This window comes from Pseudorca crassidens, chromosome 6 (assembly GCF_039906515.1).
Source record: "Pseudorca crassidens isolate mPseCra1 chromosome 6, mPseCra1.hap1, whole genome shotgun sequence".
In the NCBI taxonomy this organism is placed as follows: domain Eukaryota; kingdom Metazoa; phylum Chordata; class Mammalia; order Artiodactyla; family Delphinidae; genus Pseudorca; species Pseudorca crassidens.
In genome coordinates, this window is record NC_090301.1 from 77731169 (window position 1) to 77753350 (window position 22182).

Sequence of the window (22182 nt, forward strand, 5' to 3'; positions counted from 1 at the left end):
TTTTGGGACGGGATTACGTACATTCGCGGAATCTACCCCCCTCAGTCTTAGTCATCTACAATGTCCTGAATTTTTGACTAACCACTTCCACTTATTCAGCTGAGGCACATTACGAACCAAGCCACCACCACCGCTAAGTTCTACAGACCCCATTCCCTCCCTGCCAACATCACCTGAGAAGCCACAGAATGAAGCCTTGGTGATAGCCCCTTACCTACTACAATTCAGGTTTCAATGGATTGTTTCTAGGTCCCTAATAATTGAAACGGCTCATGACTGGAGTTTGGAATTGGTGTTCTTGTCTAACTAACCCGGGTGGCCTTGGCACTGGCCTAGTCCTTTATGTTCTTGAACCTCCATTTCATCATCTATAAAATAAGGAGTTTAGTGAACAGGCAGGAAAGGCAAAAGGATTTCTGGTTTACTTCCTGTGATCCAATACAGTTAAATTTTTTTTGACAAGCATGCGTTAAGTATTCTTTTTGAGAAGAATTTAAAGAGTGGCTTGAAATAAATGATCTCTAACAACCCTTCCAGATATAATGATCTGAAAGTCTTAAATTCATCCAGGACCTTTGCAGCTCCCTATATGCAACCTTCATCCTTAACTTGTGGGAAACTGCCAAGACCCCAAAGCCAACCAGTGCAGCACAGGGTCTTGTGTTCAGGGAGCACTGAAAATTGAGGCAAGAGTGAGAGCAAGGGCCTTCCCTCTCTGCATAGATATAAAGACCATTGAAAGAGCCCTCTTATTGCTACACAGCTTGTGAGTTTTCATTTGCGTTTGTCAAAAGAGCTTAGTATTTCCAGCTTTTTACTCTCACGCTGTCATTTCATCTATTATAAAATTAGCCTCTGTGTCCCCACCGAGTCCTCGAATGGATGTCCTCATGGAACTCTGCCCACTTACTACAGCACAGAAATAAGTTCCCTGGGATACACCTCATACTGCCCAAAACCCAGTAGGGAAGCCTCTTTCTTCGGCTTCTATCATCCCACTCAGAACAGACTTACACGGTTCTCCCATGTCTAACCTCTGAGACCCACTGGAAGCGCAGGTCATCTTTATATTTATGCAGTAATCTAGGAAAGGGCTAAAGGGTACTGCTGGAATATATGATGCACTGATTTGCACAATGCCCACAGCAGATAGAAAATTTTAGTATTGTTATCTGTGCAAACTTAATTTTTGTTCACTAATAATGCTGATATATTTTATGTTCATCTTGTTCAAAAAGAAGACTTCTGAAACTTTACAGTTTCATACAAGATTTTTTTTTTAAGTGAGGAAATCAATGTGGAGGGAAAATGTGGGCAAGAAAAATTCAATGAAGCCATGGATGAGGCTGGTAAACAAAACGTAGGCTACTAAGATACTGTATACTCGGTAAGGGAAGACCACAGATTTGGCTCCGAGCATTCCAGCAGCCAAGGGAAAAAAGGAGAAACATGACCAGTTCCATGATTCACAGTGTCCACATGATAATTTTTCATGGAACTGAAACCTGAAGTAATCTCTCCCTGTGTCATCCAACACTCTTGTTCACATACTTCTTTTTAGAATTAAATTTCTTTAATAGCCAATTTTACTTTGTACACCTTGCATATAACATATATTTTAAGATAACAGATAATGTATCTGCATTATTGTTTTGAAAGAAATAAAATTAATATTTGTATTTAGTACGTTATTTGTGCACAAAGCAACAGGGGCCAGGGAATGGGTTGTGTGTCAGGGAGCAATGACAACACAGCACGATCATTGTTTTAAGACTTCACAAAAGAGAGGTTCACCTTGATGTTTTCTTGGACTGAAATCTATAGCTGTGGCTTTTCCTGACAGCATCATGCACCATGTATTCAAACCGCAAAGTATGTTTGGGGAACATATGATGATTGATTCAACAATAAATTTCCCTGAATCTTTTGAAGACAAGTTGACAATAAAAATAATCATGATTCTAATATTTAATATCTGGGCCCCTCAGCCACAGCAGAAGCAGCCCTACCACTTATGAAGCACTTACTATATGCCCAGTGTTAGTCTACGTACTGTACATATATTGCCTCCAATCTTCAAAATAATTTAAGGATGTTAGTATTAACTATATTTTACAGATGAGGAAAAAAATGAAGGTAGTTAAGTAGCAAATATCTTTGTTTTTAAATTTTATATTATAAATTTTCCAAAATTCACAGAAGTTGAGATTTTACTATAATAGACCTCAACATATCTCACCAAGATTCAACAACTAAAGGTTCTTCCACATTTCCTTTATCTACCACGTTTTTTCGATGAAGTATTTTACAACAAACTCCAGTCATATCATTTCATCCTTGCACAAGTACATGTTTCTTAAAAAGTAAGAACAGATTCTTATTTAATCCAATACCAAAACCAAAACCAACAAAGTCAAAGATAATTTCTTGGAATCATCTAATAATTACTTGGGAGTCACAAGTCAAATATCCCCAATTTTCCCAAAAAGTCTTTTTATAGTAATTTTTGTGTAATTTTTGTCACACTAAAGAGAAATCCACACCCATTAGCAGTCACTCCCCATCCCCCCTCCCAGGCCATGGCAACCATTAATCTACTTTCCGTCTCTACAGATTTTTGTATTCTGGACATTTCATATAAATGGAATCATAAAAACAAATGTATTTTGAGTGTCTATCAGTTTAGGTACCACTGACAGATATAGATAGGTACCAAATATATATATGACATGGTCCATGTAGGTAACAGATAAACAGTCAACAAACACCAATACATTATATTTGCCATATAAATACTACATTATGAATGCTCTAAGCTCATGGTTTTTATCTTTTCCCTCACAAACATACATAGGAGAAATGATATTCATGTGTGTGACATACCAGTGGGTTACCTATATGTGACAAAAAGCCCAGTTTTCTGCTGGCCACAATTCTCACAATGACTAATGGTTAACCAAAAATGGTAGTTCACCATAATGGCAGCTTAGTGCCTGTGTTAACAACTTCCGGCTTTCTCTCCCTCTCAGGAAAGCATGACAGAATGCAAGTCGGAGAAACAGAGATAACATGTATTTTTAAGTTTATTTTTAGTGTATCATTCACAAACTTGAGCACTTTATAAGGAAGGGAGCAAAGAGCTAGTGGTTAAGGGTATAGACCCCAGAATGTACATATTCTCCAGATCAGAATGTGTACGCCCCTTTACCACGTAACAGCTATGTGAGCTTCAGCAATGATATCTCTAAGTCTCAGTTTTCCCTGTATGTCAAATGGAGATATTAATGAGTATGACTGCTTTCGAGATTTAACACAGAACTCTTATGAAGACAATCTGCTTATTAAATGTTGGTTACTGGCAATAATAATTATTATGATTATTTCCTTATTAACAAATCACACATGCCTCAGAACTGATGGAGCCACTTCCGTTTGCAGCTGTCAGCATGTGTGAAAGTGACCACCAGAAAGGAACCAATGAAGTAGCTCAATTCTCCACATCCTGGCATGTTAACATTTAAGGGCAATAATAACCTGAACATCGAGGATTTGAGAATCAGAAACATAATCAAGATAACTGACTTGTTCCTCCCTCTGCCTCGAGATTCCTGCTCGACCCCATCACTAACTCCATGAAGCTACTTATGGGCTGAGAAGAGCACAGCTGTTAGAAATGTCCATCATCAGCAGGCTTCCCTCTCTGGCACGTTGGAGATGCAAACCATCACCCAAGAAAACCTTCCTTTGCCTGAGCTCTGTGCTCCATCACCTGTCATACGCAGGATTTCTAACCACCCCTGGACCTCTCTCATTTGTGTGGTTATTTTCCCTTTGTACTAATTACCCCTATATGCTTTGTTCACTATCATAAAATCATTTCTCTTGGCAGTAATAGGTTTAGGTAATACTCATTTAAAATTAAGTCTCAAGGAAGAAGACTGTGTCAGCAAAATTTTATTCTTTTGCATCATGGTCCTATAAGCAATAAGCTTTCTCTTCAGCTTGTATCTACTCGTGGTGCTCAATATAGCATGCAGAATGGAGTATGATGTCCCCACCACTGCTTTACTGTTTTAGTTCAGAAGATAAAGTAAAGCAACACACAATGGGCACTTCAGAAGCTCCATGTAAACTGCAGGTATCTATTCCTTAGGGAACATGGACCATCTACCTTTGGGGAACAGAAAATGCCTCTGCTCCCCTGACGCATCTGTCCCACAGCAGAGACCAAAGGGTTGGAAGGAAATTACAACACTACCAAGAATTTTCAGGGTGGCAAGGGGTTGGGGGGACATGACCACCCTGAAGACGCTCATGGCACAAAATAAAAGAGCTAATATATAATATACAGAGCTTATCTTTACTTTACAGGGTGAGCCTTCTAAGCTTTAAACAATTAGCCTGTACCTGCCCAGGAGTGAAGTCCCCCCAAAATTACTACCAATTACAATAAAATACTACATACTATTTTAAAAGAATGACGTAGAGACATCCATACTGAAGAAAATATCAAGATGCAGAAGAGTATGTACAGGTATTCACATATTGCTTTTAAAAAACAAAAACAGAAGAAAAAACTAGATGGAAATACTTCAGAGTCTTACCAGTGGGCCTCTGAAGTGTAGAATTTGGAGGGTAGAAAGAAAGAAAATGGAGAAATCCCCCTTTTATTATATATCTCTCTGAAGAGTCTAAATTTGTTATGAGTTAATGATAAAAACACCTGGGGAATTGCTATAATATGAAATAATTTTTTATCAGCCCAAGCAATGTTTCTTTATAAACAATTCACCTTCTTGCATCAGTAAACATCAATACACATGAATAAGAAAGCCAACTAAATTAGAGGACCTGCATTATCCAAGAAGCATAAACTGCTATGTAAGGTAAATAGAAAAACAGATCAGCTGAATTTGATTTGTCCACTTGACCAGAGTTACCAGAAATTTTAACTAAAAAACATTTAAAAATAAAGTAGAGAATTAAAATAATGCAAGAATAAAATGTCATTTTCTAACTCTTCCTTTGGTCATAATCAACAGGAAGGCAAATCACAAGACAGAAATTCATGCATCTCCTGAAAAAAGTCTGATATATTTAGGGAGGAAATCCGGTTCTCTTCTCTCATTATTTCTTGAAAAAAAGCATCAATGTTTCTTACCTGATCACAAATCAGTTCCCACTTCTTCTCATTGTCATATTGCCGCAGTAATCTGGCTTTGTCAGGGGGTAGGTTCATAGCATTCTGTGAGAAAAAAAAGAGAAGAAATATGTCACATTCCACAACAGACTGCTAATGGGGAACTCATGGGCAGACCAAAGAATGCTACTGTGGTTCTTTAATGACTTTTCAAATCCTAGCATCTGATTAACATAAACACCCTATACAAGTCATTTAAACATCAAATCGGTTGAATGGCAGGAGAGAGACTCTGAAGTCCTATGTTGGGACACTGAGGTAGTCTGCTCTGAACTACAGACTTGCATTTCAGGAAAGATAATGCCTTATTTCTTCATTTAATTGCAGGCTCCCAGTCTCCTCAACAAAAGGTCAGAGGTTATTATTGAGAAGGTATTGGCCCAGTTTTTTTCCCCAGGCATAAGAGTCTTTCATTTTGGACAGTGGGAACTTGATTTTGTTATATCCTTACCAAAATTTCCTTAGAAATCACAAATCAGTCCTGGAAAAGTCCTCAAAAGACCATATGTCCAGTTTCCTGCCCCCAGGGTGTTTTATTGTCTCTTGCTTCCCCGGCCTTCCCAAACTGGGAGCACAGATGCTCTCTTTGGCAGTCTTTCCAGTACTTCCTTTTTTTTTCCTTTTCCTAGTAGCCCTTTCTTTTTAATTGAAATATAGTTGATGTACAATATGAGGTTAGTTTCAGAGTACTATAAAATGACTTGACGTTTGTATACATTATGAAATTATTGCCGCAATAAGTCTAGCAACCATCTGTCCCTACAAAGTTATTACAGTATCGTTGACCATATTCCTTATGCTGCATATTACATCCCCATGACTTATTATATAACTGGAGGTTTGTACTCCCAATTTCTTTAATTTCTATCTACCTATCTATGTATCTATTTATTTATTTATGGCTGCATTAGGTCTTCGTTGCTGCGCAGGCTTTCTCTAGTTGCGGTGACAGGGGGCTACTCTTTGTTGCAATGCGCAGGCTTCTCATTGCAGTGTTTTCTCTTGTGGCAGAGCATGGGCTCTAGGAACACGGGCTTCAGTAGTTGAGGCACGCGGGCTCAGTAGTTGTGGCACACGGGCTTAGTTGCTCCCCAGCATGTAGGATCTTCCCAGACCGGGGTTCGAACCCGTGTCCCCAGGCGGATTCTTAACCACTGCGCCACCAGGGAAGTCCCCAATTTCTTTTCAAAGCACTACAGCCCCACCAGACACAGAACAGAAAACACCAAAACTCAATGAACAGAACCACTGATAGATAGCGTCAACTTTGACTCGCTTTGATAGACAACTATGAGTAAAAGAACAGATGAAAGTAAAGAAGAAAACAGTGCAACTGGTTTTTGTACCCTCTGTGAGATGACAGCACTCCTTCAGGACATATGTTACCATCAGCAACCTCAATTCTCAGTTTAGCTATATCGGTTTATGAAGTTGGGTTTGCAGTGAGAAATGTACCATGAGCTAAAAGATGTCTAGACATCAGTCTTCATAAAACCCTCCTCCATCAATACAGCACACCCTCTATAGTGCTGATCATGATTTTCCCAGGTACATACATATGTTATTAGTCAAATGTCCCAAATAACCAATCATACACATTTTCAAGATACTTGGCTTCGGACTGAGGTGAGATCTTTGGGCACAGAACATGGCAGAGTGAGAGAGCCCCAGAAGGAATTCTTATCTGTTCCCCTGGTCTTCCTGTAAAGCTCCCATGCTCTAAACAACTGAGCCAAGTATTCAACTAATGTCTTACATGTTTAACTGCCCTAACCCCTTATATCAACACTCTAAATCATGCCTATCTCATAATAAACAATACAGCCCCTTGCATGGGTGAATATTCGAGTAGACAAATTCAAAGGTCTTGAACTTATAATGCTCAAGCCCCTAGTTCTCTGGAGGACTTGTACTTACAGAGAAACAGCTCCCTTTGCCACCAGTACTGTCTCATGTCATCCAGTGAAACAAATTTTTTTTTTGTAATAAATGTATTTATTTATTTATTTTGGCTGTGTTGGGTCTTCATTTCTGTGTGAGGGCTTTCTCTAGTTGCAGCGAGCGGGGGCCACTCTTCATCGCGGTGCGCGGGCCTCTCACTGTCGCGGCCTCTCTTGTTGCAAAGCACAGGCTCCAGACGCGCAGGCTCAGTAGCTGTGGCTCACGGGCCTAGTTGCTCCACGGCATGTGGGATCTTCCCAGACCAGGGCTCGAACCCGTGTCCCCTGCATTGGCAGGCAGATTCTCAACCACTGCGCCACCAGGGAAGCCCCAGTGAAACAAATTTAATAGAGGCAAGGGTGGGTGGGTTATTCTGACTTAATGGCAGAGAATTAACCTTTGATGATTTTGATAGATATAACTCAAGCATTTTCCCCAAAGCTCAATCTAGCATCCAGACTGGTATGCCTAAGTAGGGAGTAGATATCCCACTTACTGATTTGAATCTAATAATCTCTTCAGAATATTAATTTTTTAATAACCCCCAAAGCTGACAACATACTTAGAAAATCTTTGGACCCCAGAGATTTCAATGATACTACCAAGGCTTCTCCACAGAAATAATGTGAAATGGGAAAAAATATTTTCATACGGCCTATCTCCATGTAATATTTACTTGAACTAGAATAGAAAATAACTACTTGTATTTATTTGTAATTACAATTTTATAATGTTCAGCAACAACTCCTGGGATAAAGCAAAGGAGAATTCCATGTGTGTCTTTCTGAGGGAGCCCAACATTACTGACCACTAAATAACCAGTCTATCATTGCTTATTTGCACCCTAGAGATGGCTCATTTCCTCTTAAACTGAATTTGACGCTCATGTTAGTGCCCATGGGTGTGATTATGCATTAAATAAGAATAAGGGCTTCCCTGGTGGCGCAGTGGTTGGGAGTCCGCCTGCTGATGCAGGGGACACGGGTTCGTGCCCCGATCCAGGAAGATCCCACATGCCGCGGAGCGGCTGGGCCCGTGAGCCATGGCCGCTGAGCCTGCGCGTCCGGAGCCTGTGCTCCGCAACGGGAGAGGCCACAACAGTGAGAGGCCCGCGTACCGCAAAAAAAAAAAATTAAGAACAGTAAGATAATAAGGCAGGTAAAATGAGTTTTTCTCCAAGTCCTTATTAATCTCTCATGATATAAACGGGTAAGACAAAGAATGCCTGACCTCTTACAAGGTGCCAAGCCCTGTGTAAGACAGTCTGCATACACAATTTCATCTAATCTTCATAACAAACCCATGGGATAGATACAATTTTCCCCATTTTACAAATGGGAAAACAGGCCTGAGAGTGCTTGCTCAAGGTTGGACAGCTTTACAGAAAACAGGACCTAAACTTAGTCTGTTAGACTCCAAGGACAAACACTAAAAATGCCTCCAAGTGTTTTTTGTTTGTTTGGTTTGGTTTTTGTTTGTTTGTTTTTTTGCAGCAAAGTAAAATCGCAAATAACTGACCTTCTGTTACTACTCCACAAGACTTTCATGCAGAAGCAGTCTGCAAACACTGCTATGGAAATTAGATGCAGGCCCTGTTGTTACTGAAAAGAGAAAGCCAAGATGCTCCTTTCTGGACCAACTTTTATTTTAATAAAACAGTCTTTCTTTCAAATGTTTATGAAGCACCACCCTTGTACAAGCACTGTGTTCCACAGCACAGTGGGGAACCAGACAGATACGGTCCCCATGGAGCATCATATTATAATAAGAGAGGTAAAGATGAAACAAACTAATCTTCTCAAACTCTGATAAGTCTTGATAGAGGTTATCAGAGGGCAAGTTTAGATTGAACGATCTCTCAAGGAAAAGGTAACATTAAGATAAGACCTAGAAATGAGAAAAGGTGAGCCAGGTAAAGAGTGGATGGCAGCTTTCTGGGCAGAGAAAACACAGAAAAGACACTAAGGTAAGAAACAGCTGGACACATCAAAGAGCTGAAAGTGAGTCAGTGTGGCTGGAGAGAAAGTAAAAGAGAGGGAATGAGGGAAAGATAAAGTTGGAGAGGTGAGTCAAGGCTATGTCATGCCCAGCCACGGAGGACTGGGGTGAAGACTTTTCCTTTGACATAAAGTGCAGTGGGAAACCAGTGAAGGCTTGTAAGCATGAGATGACATAAACAGGTGAGTTTTCCAAAGATTGCTGTGGGTGCTATATGGAGAACGGATTAGAAACAACACAAGTGGAAGCAGGGGAGCCAGTTAGGAGGCCAGGGCAATAGTTCAAATGAATGGTGGTGGCTGGGACAAAGCAGAGGGCACATCAACTGAAGTAGGTGGACAGATGTTAGAAACAGTACGTGAAATTGACTGGGTAGACTTAAGGGCTGAGGAAGGACGTCTGGCTTCTACCTGGAGTCACTAGGTGAATGCTGGTCTCCTTAATGAGAGGGGCACACTGCAAAGGTGGAGCAAATCTGGAGGAGGTGGTGAAGAATAAGCCTTCTCTGTGGCCCTGGTTAGGTCTAAGATAGCTAGGAAACATCCAAGAGAACAGTCAAGCAGGCAAGTACGTACAGAGTTCTGAAGGTCAGAAGTAAGGGTCTGCATCTTTCTGAACGAGAAGAGTCTTAAGAAGTCTTTTTGAACCTGATGACTAGTTATTGTCAGAGAAGTTATTCAGCATCAATACACCAAAACTAAAACTGTACTTGGTAATCATTCACCAAGCATCTAAAATCACCCCTTCCACAGGGTCAAGCCTCTGAGCAGTTCAGGCGGACACTGCCCAGCTTAATAATTCTACAGGGACCGCAAGGAAGCAGCTCCATCTAAAATCAGACCCTGCACAGAGGCCTGGTTGAAGTTTAGGCCTGTTGTGATTAGCTGGCAAGAACTGCCCATAGACTTTTTAGAGGGAACTCATTCCCTTTGTGCTGTATAGGGCAGGCCTCTGGAGTCCAAGCTAAATGTTTGTGCAGGTAATTCCTAAGAGCCCAAGCTATTTTCTGAGGAAACTATTTTCTGAGGAAACAAGTTGTCCTAACACAGTGACAACTCCGCCTCATCCATACTTAGTGACATCTTGACACAGGGCTCTCCTGTCCTTCCTTTCCTCTGTCAATCCATCCAATAAGTAAGCACTGGGCTTTGACCACGTGCCAGCATATCTGCACTGCAGGCATAGGAGAGAATTTAATCACAAAGTTGCTGCACTCAAGTACACGCCAAAGGTCCATTGAAGACATATGATATTTGAGTTGAAAAGTTTAGTGGATGTTAATTATAAATTTTCTAGACTGTGTAAGTTCCTAGCACAAATAAATTAGATCATCCAAGAGCATTTTTTTTTCTGTAAGGAACGTCCCTTTCCTTTCCACCTGACAAACTTTAAGAATCAGCTCAAATATCATTTATCACTAGAACCTTCTCCCAACTACTCCAAGAAAATATACCTTCTCGTTGGGCTCTGACAGCAGTGTATACATCTCTCCTTTACACCACCACACACACTGTACCCTAATCATGTTTGCCTACCTGAATTCCTCCATGGACTAAGTACTTCAAGGACGACTTCTTTTGTTAATTCCCAATATCAGGCACAGTACATGGCAGACAGTAGGCACTAAACAAGTTGCTCAATCAATGAAAAGCAAACTAACTCAGTCATGCTGTTCAGTCTGAAAATATCTTCACTGATTTAGCATTTATGCTTCAGCTACTAACAAAGTCTACACACTTAAGAGCATTTCTGTTTCTTATAAAACCTCAATCAATGACAATGTCTATTACTTATTAATAATTATCTTTCAAACAGGAATTCATGGGGGGAAAAATCTTCAAGTTCAATTCTAGCAACATTTCCTTGAAAAGAAAAATATTTTAGGCATTCTTCTGCCACAAATAATAAACCATGCAACCTGCACTTTGTTTTTTGTTTTTGTTGCCAGTAAACTCAAATCAGTATCAACTGTAATAATTAGTCTAATCCAAGGGGTAGTTACCTTTATGGTCTATATTCTGGTTTTATCCTTACCTATACTATTTTACATTGCTTTTAAATGCGCTTTCTATCTTAGAAACTTTTAAAAATAGAAGATTTAATGACTCGATAACAACGGAATATGCAAGTTCCTGGCTACTTCGTGGAGAAATTAATTATGGTTAAAAGAGTCTCTGAGAGACTATACATTAGAAGTAATACTTATGGATGAATTATCATATACAACACAGAGCAGAATGAAGGTATCCAAACCATTCAGAACCAAATAAACCCATGCCCTAGAAATAGAGTTTTCTGGTCTCAGCTCTTGTCCTGGGTTCATGGGAACAAAAAAAACTTGCAAAATATCCTTCTTTTCCCCTGATATCCTCAAGGCTCCTGTTGAGAAACCCACAGCCATATGCAGTGACAGCAGTGAAAGTGAATCATATCAAATACACCTCATGTAATATAGTTTTGTTCTTATAATCTCTAAATTAAAGCTTTCAAGTATTAAGTCACCAGACTCCACAATGGAAACTCTTCTGTTACACAACCTCACCTGCATACACTTTACAAGCAGTGTTGCTTATGGAAGGAGGGAAAAGATGGCAGTAGAGTAAGAGCTGAGACCACCAATGGCACTTCTTGAATGATAAAGGTCCAAACACTTTACGAGAACTCAAATGAAGGAGCCATTACTCTTTTTTTAATGGGTGGTAAAAAACACATAATACAAAATTTGCCTTTTTAACCATGTTTAAGTGTACAGTTCAGTAGTGTTAACTATATTCACAGTGTCATGTAACAGTTCTCTACAACTTTTTCATCTTACAGAATTGGAACTCCATACCCCGAATAACTCCCCTTTCCCCCACTCCCTGCAACCATTACTTTTTGCTACAAAAAGCAAGGAAATGTGATGGATTCCAACTGGACGGTTGGGCAGTGCAGTAAAGAACTGCATTTAATGAGGCAGCGTGGGGCAGGGATTTACTAGTTGGGCTTTGGAGTTAGACTAGCTTGACTTTATCACTTATTATTGGTGATCTTGGACCACATAACTTGAATCAAAAAGCAAATCCAGAGTTGAAAAAGCCAGTAAATGAAATTCAAAACTGAAGGTCAGAATCCAGTCAGAGTCCAAGCTAACGGTTAAAAACAAGATGTAACATTTATTGACGGTGTGATACATCGCAGGCCCTTAAGCTCTTTGCATTCATTATCCAATATAATCTGCTTTAAAATCATGACAAGCAGGTATTATCTTCTCCATTCAACAGAGAAGGAAACTAAAGGGCAGGAAGGTTAAGTAGCTCTTCCACGCAGCAGACAGGTGAAAAATTCCAAGGCTCAAAAGAGAGGTCTGTATGATCACCCTACTTCCGTGACATTTAAGCTATAATGTTTCTGAAATATGACCTGAGTGAAGCAATCCAACAATTCTACTTGAATAACCAGAGACACAGTCATTCGCATGCAAGGGTAAGGCGAAAATGCACATATTTATTAATATTTTTAATAAGCTATTAACATTTTCAGACAAAATACTGGCACTTTAACAGAATCCTTCAATTTCTTTAAAAATATAAACTACAAAACACACCCCGGGCCAAAGTTAGTGGATCAAATCTGTAGATAGCCAGGTACTGTCTCATTTCACAAACACTTAATAAACCCTGTAAAATATCAAATGAAGGCAGAGATACAAATATGAGGTAAACTCAGGCTTCAATGATGCAGAAGGAGAGAAGATAAATACACCAATACACAACTGAACGTGTTATGTAATATAACCGAACTGCAGAGAAGAAGCCATTACTTTCTGTTAAGGAAAGCAAGAAATGCTATGGACTGGGCTTGGATGTGCGGGGAGAGCCATAAAGATTGGCATTTAACGGCATAATATGGTTTTTAATATTTGGGCTCTGAAGATGGGCCACTTGGGGTGCGATCCTAGGTACATTATTTAAACTAAACCTCAGTTTCCTCACTCGAAAAGCATGGAGATGGTGTTGGTGATACGAGAAGGATGATGATGGTGGCGATGATCCTACTCGTCTCACAAAGTTTGAGAAAAATTAAATTGGATAATGCTCATAGTTAGCAAAGAGTAAGTATGTGGAAAGAAGTCAATATATTAGATGTTTACTCTCATTATTTTAGGTGAACAGAGGTATGAATATAGCGTGAACAGAGGTATGAATATAGCGTGAACAGAGGTATGAATACAGAAGGCAGAGGACTGTGAACCACACAGAATAAATCAGAGGGTAAGGAGTGGGTCCTGTGAGAGCAAGTTAGAAAGGCAGGGTCCTGGACACCAGAGCACAGACTTTCAAATCTACTCTACAGGCAGTGGTAAATCGTCAGCCAAGGAAATGTTTAGGAAAAGCCAGCCTTGGGGACCTCAAAGCACACTAGGTAAAGGGTTGCTCCTCCTCTGTTAATTCTTCCCAGATTGTCATTTTTCCTTATACCATAATTGGGACATCAAGTTGAGTCACTTGATACTGAATAATGCACCAATTCTCCTATGAGTTCACTTAAAGTTGCAACATCTGAGGCAGCAGGAGGGTAGCTGCAAATTCAATACATGACCCACCCCTCCATTCAACTAACCTCAAAGCCATTTCCTTCTATGCCCTATGCTCTTGTTCCAAGCAACTACCTGACATCCTAAATTTTAATATACTCCTAGCCTAGAGAATGCTGCTGAAATACAGTCAGCTTCCTTCCTGGCACGGGACTCAGGCAGCCAGCCAAATAGTTCCCCAAAGTGAACCATCAGTCAGTCATCTTTCATTGTCACTGTTATTTTTATTTAATCATTGAGGGTATTAATATCATTCATGTGCCAGCGAAACCCACAATAAGAGAAATCAGCCTCGCCCCTGATCTAGTTACATCTTCAAAATGAAATCTGACTAGAAAGCTGTCCTTTCTGGGGAACCTGTGAGAATGAGACATTTCTCTTATCTCCCATTCACAATTTTCGCTACAGTCTGCTTTCTTGGAAGGCTTTCCTTTAGGACTGACCTAAATACAAAGGACTCCTCCATAACATTTTTATAATCGAAAAAGTACAGAGCTGGAAGCTCGTGATATTTTAGTCCTATTCTGTTTTTTAGAGGTGACCAAACAGACTCCAGAAAATGAAGGCAATGTTCAAGTTCGTTTAACTGGTTATTACCAGAGACAGAAAAAGAATCTGGGCCAACATGCCTTCTATTCTTTTCCCACTATCAAGTAAGAAAGCCCACTTACATCTGTCGCGTGTGTGCGTGCACGTATGCACATATATTTTAGAAAATCCAATCAGATAATGCCCGTAGAGTAGTTAGCACAAAGTTCTGCACACAGTAAGCACTCAGTACATGTTTGACATTGCTACTCTTGTTATTATCATTTTAAGGAATACATGGAATTACTATTATGCTCTCCTCCTACTTTAGTAAGCCTCCATCCTTCCTGACTACACAAGTTTACTTATATCATAATAATAAGTACCAGCACTTGCCACTGTCTCCACCATTCCTCCTTGACTTGGGGCTTTGTATTCAGAGAACAATTCATTTTATTTGTAAAATTATAAACCTCTACAAACTTACACATTTGTTTTTACCGATAAACACAAACTAAAACAAAAATTTCCCGAAGTCGCTTATGAATTACCTACTGTTTTAAATTAATCACACTTTCACTACCCTTAGTAAATCGGAATGAACAAGTGTTGATTGTATATATATGTTCATATTATTTATATTTAATTGGAAGGTCAGAGCATCATCAAATAAGGGTGAAGTGGATGGGAGAGCCCATGGTATCTACAGAATAGGAGGGCATAACTATAGTAGTCTAGGCCAAGTTTTCCTGTGGCCCATCTTTCTGCTACTCCCTGTATCAGTAGCTTAAGTGATTCAAAACCCAGCAGATGCCAAAACCACACATCCCTCCTCTGGCCATCATGCCAACTCCTGAAATACAGATTCTTACCATATTCAAACACAAAGGGAATAAATGGAAAGAAACACTCATTCAAGCTCTTTCAAACCTCGTATCTGATTTCCATTAGAGAGACCTGATGTCTGATTCCTTGACATGTTTCCGGAACCCAGTTGTTTACCACCTGTCTGCCAACTGCTATTCCAGGAACAGTGTCCACCTGCACACGCTTGTGTACTCGGATGGGCAGTTACACAAGAGGTCACATTTAAGATGTTAGAAAACTACTTCATGGGAAATCATTTGACAATATAAGAGCGAATATAAGGTTTGCTGGCACAGTCAAAATCCAGAGAAAGGGTTCTTGGTCTATTGATAAATATCAACATCCTATGACATAAAATTCTTTAGAGTAAAAACGTTTTGAGAATTGAAGATACCAAACTCAAATTAATTGCAACATATTAGATAGCTGGATTCCATCACAATCAAGCCATAAGAATGGTACCTCTATCACCTGCTGACCTAAAACAAGTATATTTTTTCACCCTGCCCAATTCCCCTGAAAGCCTGGCCTCCTTCTCCCCCAACCCTTCCCCAGCAGCAAGCCTTCCCTTCTTAGATCACTAGGATCACCGATAGTCGCTTCTCTCCTTTCACAGCAATCACTCTGGAAGACTACTGAACCTGCGCTCCATATTCAAGGTTGGCACAACTTACTGCCTCACGCGCTTCCATTTCACAATGTAGATAATCAAAGGAAGAAAACAATTCAAGTTTATGCTCAACTAACATCACATCTTGAGATAACAGGAAAAAGATTATACTTTGATTTAAAAATAAAGATTTCTGGGCTTCCCTGGTGGCGCAGTCGTTAAGAATCCGCCTGCCAATGCAGGGGACACGGGTTCGAGCCCTGGTCCAGGAAGATCCCGCGCACCTAGAGCCCGTGCTCCGCAGCAAGAGAAGCCACCACAATGAGCAGCCCGCACACCGCAAGGAAGAGTAGCCTCCACTCGCTGCAACTAGAGAAAGCCCACACGCAGCAACGAAGGCCCAACGCAGCCAAAAATTAAAAAATTGAAAAAGAAAAGCAATTAGGATTAAAAGTTTCCATTTAAAAAAATTAAAAATAAAGGTTTCTGCCATGATTGTGACCAAAAATTACAGCCTCAAATCTATAGCTCTTCATTTGTAAATAGCCACAACTTCAAGGGCAGACTTGCTGTCATAGACAGAACAATGGCCCCCAAAGATATCCTCACTAATTCCAAGACCTGTGAATGTTACCTTACATATTAAACTGATATTTGTAGATGTGGGGTGGGGGGGAGGAAACCGATGTAATCACAAAGGTCTTTAAAAGTGGAAGTATAATAATTTTCTTAAAAACCGGAGGTTGGTGAAGACATAGAGATATTGGAACCCTTGTATGTACATTATTAAGAATGTAAAATGGTGCAGCCATTGCAGAAAACAGTGTGGTGATCCTTCAAAAAGTTAAGCATAGAATTAACAGCTAACCCTACACAATTTCCCTCCTAAGTATATAACATATCCCAAAGAATCAAAAACAGAGATTCACACAGATACCTGTACACCAATATTTACAGCAGCATCATTCACAATAGCCAAAAGGTGGAAACAAGCCAAGTGTCCATCAACAAATGAATAAACAAAATGTGGTATATATTATATATACAACAGAATATTATTCAGCCACAAAAAGGAATGCCATTCTGATACATACTATAACATCGACGAACCTCAAACACACACTTCAATGAAAGAAGCCAGACACAGAAGGTCAAATACTGTATGATTCTATTTATATGAAAGATGTAGAATAGGCAAAAACAGAGACAAAAAGTATATTAGGACTTATCAGTAGCTGGGGGGAGTGCAGAATGGGGATGATTGTTTAATGAGTATAGAGTTTCTGTTTGGAGTGATGAAGAATTTGGGAAACAGGTAGTGGTGATAGTTGCATGACACTGTTAATTACTTAATGTCACTGAACTGTACACTTAAAAAATGGTTAAAATGGTAAACTTCATGTTATGGATATTTTACCAAAATAAAAAAATAGTTTAAAAAATCGTAGAAGGTGGCAGACCAGAGTCAGAGGGGAGAAGTCAGAGTAATACAATGTGAAGGACGTGACCAGCCAATGCTGGCTTTGAAGATGAAGGGGCCACAGGCCAAGAAGTACGGTCAGCCCCTAGAAGCTAAAAAGGGCAAAGAAATGGACTCTCCCCTAGAGCTTCTAGAAATGGAGCCCTGCTGAAGGGCCTGATTTTCACCCAGTAAGACCCCTGTCAGACTTCTAACCTACAAAAGTATCAGATAATTAAATTAAGTTGTTTAAAGCCACTATGTTCACGGTAATTGGTTACAGAAGCAATGGAAAACTAATACTTTGGCTGACAATATTTTGGCTCCCCCAATGCACAGCTTCCCTCTTTCCGCAACACCAAACTCCAAAACTTTCATGTCCGCATCTCACTGCCAATGATCAGATGCATGGTTTCCATTTCATACGTTGTAGATTTAAACAGATAAAAGCTAGTACTTAATTCAATTACAGTAGGAAATGGAAAACCTTGCGGGACTAGACAATGTCCTAAGATTAAATTACTGAAAAACCTAAAAATAAAACTACCAGCGCATGAAGATAACATGGTAGGAAATAAAACTTGACACTATCCATACAACCAGAACAACACTAGCACAATTTAGGTTTCACCGCAACAAATGTTCATCAGGCCCCGTTTCAAAAGATTCATAGCGTCTCTGAAGACAAGCCCCGTCAAAACAAGCAGGAAAATTAAGTCTTGAATGGCAGGGCTTCTGACATGAGACAAGTCTTTGCTGTTCTGATCCTGATTTTCCCCTCGTTAACCTGCTAGGTAGCTTTTTGGTCCTTACCTCATAATTGTGGAAAAGACCATCAAGTAAAGTTTTGTGTCAACGTGAACAACCTCCCGGTATTATAAGCACTACTTTAAGTACAGTTTATTATAAATCAGTTAATTCAAAAAAGCTGTTAAAAAATAAATTAAAAAAAAAAACCCTGATAAACTAATTTGAAAACTTTAACAAGTAAAATAATGTGTGGGCAAAACACCCTTTACTGTTTTGAATTACTATTTAAATGCCTTTATTTACTATTAAAATGTCCTGATTTTTAAGTAAAAAAAAAAAAAAGCACTACTTTACTGCTGCTGGTATTTTTGTGGTCAGTATCAACCATCAGCAAGTTAGTTCACACACATGATGTCTAATGGGAGACTTTTCTATTTAAAATTTTTAAAAGCGCTTAACTGTCATAAAAACTGAAGAATTCCCCCAAATAACTGACATTAAGAATAAAAACATTCAACAACTTCAAAATATTTTTGAGGGTACCACTGGTCACATTCTATTTTACTGATTTATCCTTCTGCCCCTACAACACTGCAAGTCCTTGGACAGAAGCCCTCTTTATAGCCCCAGCCCCCAGCAGAGAGCCTAACACTCAGGTGGTACATAATAATTGTGTGCCAAATTCTTCTCAGCCACACAAGCCATATTTTAATAAACTAAAGACACCATTCCTCCAAAACCTTTTACCTTCTTTTTAACTAATAAAAAATCAGGGCCACAAGAGAAGTGTCAGACTCAGCCATCATCTATTTGCAGGTAGTTATTAAATATTATAGAATACTACCAACAATGCCTATTTAAATCCTATAAAGTAAATATATATATATATATTTAAATATATATATTTAAAAGGTCCAAAATGTATCTTCTCCTCTCATCCTCCAGCTGGTACCTGATCTGCCCATTCTACAGCCCCTACTCCATCCTACTCCTCCACCAAAATCGACATCTCCACCTAGGTCCTGGGTCTTCCATATACCATGCTTAGAGTTGCCTTTTCTATGTATTATCTCCAGTACTACAGTCCACCCTTAAAGAACACAGTTACTCAAGGGGGGAGGGGAGGGAACCCTCCCCACAGTCAAAAATCCATGTATAACTTATAACTGGCCCTCCACATTTGTGGTTTTGCATCCATGGGTTCAACCAACTGTAGATTATGTAATTCTGTGGTATCTACCACGAAAAAAATCCACATATAAGTAGACCCATACAGTTCAAACCCGTTTTCTTCAAGGGTCAACTGTACTTGTTTTGGGGACCAAACATGACTGTGTATGTTGTCCTACCGTTTCACACGTGTAGGCTTTTTCTCCAATGAGAAGGAAAGTTTCCCAGCATACTGTGATATCTTCTACAGTACTTAGGACATGGGTAGACACATAAAACATTTAATAAACATCCATTAGTTAAGTAAACACTCCCAAAGTACCAACCAAACCAAAACCTTCTGATGTTTGGTATATGGTACTTTAGATTTTACACATGTACTGCAAAACAACTATGACATTAAACAATGGAGTATTTATTAAACAGCTGAACTAAATCATATATTACAAACATGAACTCTCAGATACTGGGGAAGAGGTATCTCTTGTTTGGGGTGTAGGTTTTCAATCTTTGTTGTTTCTAACTAGGAGAGTGTGAAATAAGATACACGTCATTTGATTTATTCCTGGTTTTATATTCTCACAATACAGCGATATGTTCCAGGCATAAAGTGCTACCTAAGTGTATGATCTGGTCTCAGTCTAAAATGAGGAAGAATGGTCACATTTGCACTGCATGCACCAAGAAAAGCAACAAGAACAAAACACCTTCCAGGGAATGCAAACACCTCCATTTACAGACAACGGATTTCTGGGAAGCAGCCCCCAGGGCGTGCACTACTCAATTCTAAGTGCTAGACTTGGGTGTGTGCGAGAAAAAAGAACGAGAAAGCACACAAGCAAAGAGGGGTGAAGAAGCGGAGGGGCAGGGGTGGGGATCCATGCAGTCGGATCCCCTGTGCTTCTTAGCTGGGTAAACCGCAACAGTAGGCCTGGGGGACGTGACCCTGGCTGCTGAACTCAGCACACCCCCTCAATATGTTCTGGATGTAAACACGTTTCTGTTTCCTACAAAGCAGTGTTATGCTTCTCCAAGAGAGCTAGAAGTATTTGGGAAAATGCCAAAATATGACAGTGGCCATTTAATCTTTGCATTCTTACATTCTGTAACAACTCTACTCTCCTGACTTGAGATAAACCATACCTAAGTCACCGTGAACCAATTTATCCTACTGAAAATTAAACCTCAAGTTCAAGTCCTAAGGATCCCAGGGGTAAAGCAATACAATGTATTCAGTAATCTCCACCCGAAGAGTGTGCCAACTTGGAGCGCGACTCTGATTTGGATTTGTCTTCTTCCAGAGAGAAATTCAACTCCACATGAACTCCAGTGTAAATGAACCCCTGTTGGATACTAAGCTTTAAGGAGAAGTGACAGGATCAAGAGAATTTCCAATTTGTGACTTGAAAAACTACCTAGTACTTACTTTACTTCCTAAGTGAATCTTTATAACCTGGTCCTGAGATGCAGCCCTCCACACACACGCTCCTACCTCAGGGGTCTGTAGGCCTGTGCCACTGCAATGTTGCATCCTAGCCAGCTGGTGCACTGACAAATAGGTCCATTCATTCTCCCTTTTTCTCTTCTATACATATATTTATAAATGGTAAGCACAATATATTCTCTGTTATTCCACATGGTTGGCCAATAAAGACACTGTTTAATAGAGAGGTGCCACACATACCATGCATGATTTTAAAATGAATAGGATTTATCAAAATATATTAACACAAAAGCCATATTATCATAACTTAATCTTTCTTTAATGACTCTGAGAAAACTCCAAGATTTTACAGTGTTTTCTGGTCATCCCTATAGATAACAATAATAAGCTTTGTGGTTGGAATTACTGAGGTCTGGGTTCAAATTCCAGTTCCTAGCAGTTCATTTCGGCAAGTAAATAAATTTCTCTGAGTATCAGCATCTTCTTCTGAAAATAAGGACAGAAGAACCTCCCTGTTAGGGTCACTGTGAAACATGTATACCTCTCATAGCAGGAGACACATGGACAGCAGTGTGGTGTCTACAGAAGAGACTGTGGCTGGGGACAAAGACTCTGGCCTTCAGAGCTCAAAAAAAAAAAAAAAAAATAGAACTTGAGTTTATATCCTAGAAGTGAACTTACTTGCTGTATGTTCACTAGCAAGTCACTTAACTTTTTTTAACTTTAATTTCCTCACTTGTAAAATGAGGATGCTATCTACTCCGGGGTGTTTCCAGAGAGGGCTGACAGAAGAGGCTTTATACAGTAGGGTTGCTATGAAAACTAAACATTCAATGAGTGAACACATGTAAAATGTGGCATTAAGTTCAGTGCCTGACATAAAGGTTCAATAAACTTGTAGCTATCTGTACGAGAATCCAATACAGCTAAATTCAAGCAGGGGGGTGAGGGAGATGGGTACATCCCAAAGACAATGTCTTTGAGAGCTTCTCAACACACTGGTAAGACTTTCTGGCACTATAAATACAATGCATTTTAGCCAGTAGTCCAAATGATGAACTTAAGAGAAATGTCTATATTTGTGGTTCCTAAACTGGGTGCCAGAGCATCCCAACACACTATGACAATCCCACAGAGAAACTGCAGAATTATTTTAAATTTCTGAAGGAAGCAACAAAACTCAAACTCTACTGACACCACTACTACCCTGAAGTAGCTCAGTTTTTATTTTAATTGCACTATATTCCTTTCCATAATGGCGTACCTTTGCCAAGTTGATTTTCTTTTAGTGGTTGCTGTGACAGAAAGCAAGTCTTGGGAAAAAATGGAAATTCAAAAGGAAATGAGAGTGACAGTATCGAATTGGAATTCAAGGTTAGAGAAGTCATGCAGTGCCCCACAGATACATACATCATCTATATGTAATTGTGTGTCTTTTTTTTTTAAGGAACACAGCGAAAGTATTTTTCTTTCAATTTACATGTAATTATTTTTTCAAACAGCCACTAAGTTATTAGGACATAAACACTTATTAAGTTGCTTGGATATACACACTTATCAAACAGAGTACCATAGGTATTCCTTTTGGCCTCACGCACCATGAAAAATTGCTGAGACACCAAAGGCACTGTGAACCGAT

The 22182-nt window shown here is 39.5% G+C and overlaps 1 protein-coding gene across 13 annotated transcripts in view; it reads right to left on the minus strand.

Annotated features, from left to right (window-relative positions):
* FMNL2 (formin like 2) overlaps positions 1 to 22182 on the minus strand; it is a 303592-nt gene that overhangs the window by 122885 nt on the left and 158525 nt on the right. For all 13 annotated transcript variants that reach the window (XR_010944441.1, XR_010944444.1, XR_010944439.1 and 10 more), the window contains exon 2: positions 5162 to 5245. Coding sequence is in view for 7 of the 13 variants with exons in the window: in XM_067741904.1 (XP_067598005.1) it covers positions 5162 to 5245 (84 nt within the window). In the remaining 6 variants the exon portion in view is untranslated. The remainder of the gene's footprint in view (positions 1 to 5161; positions 5246 to 22182) is intronic.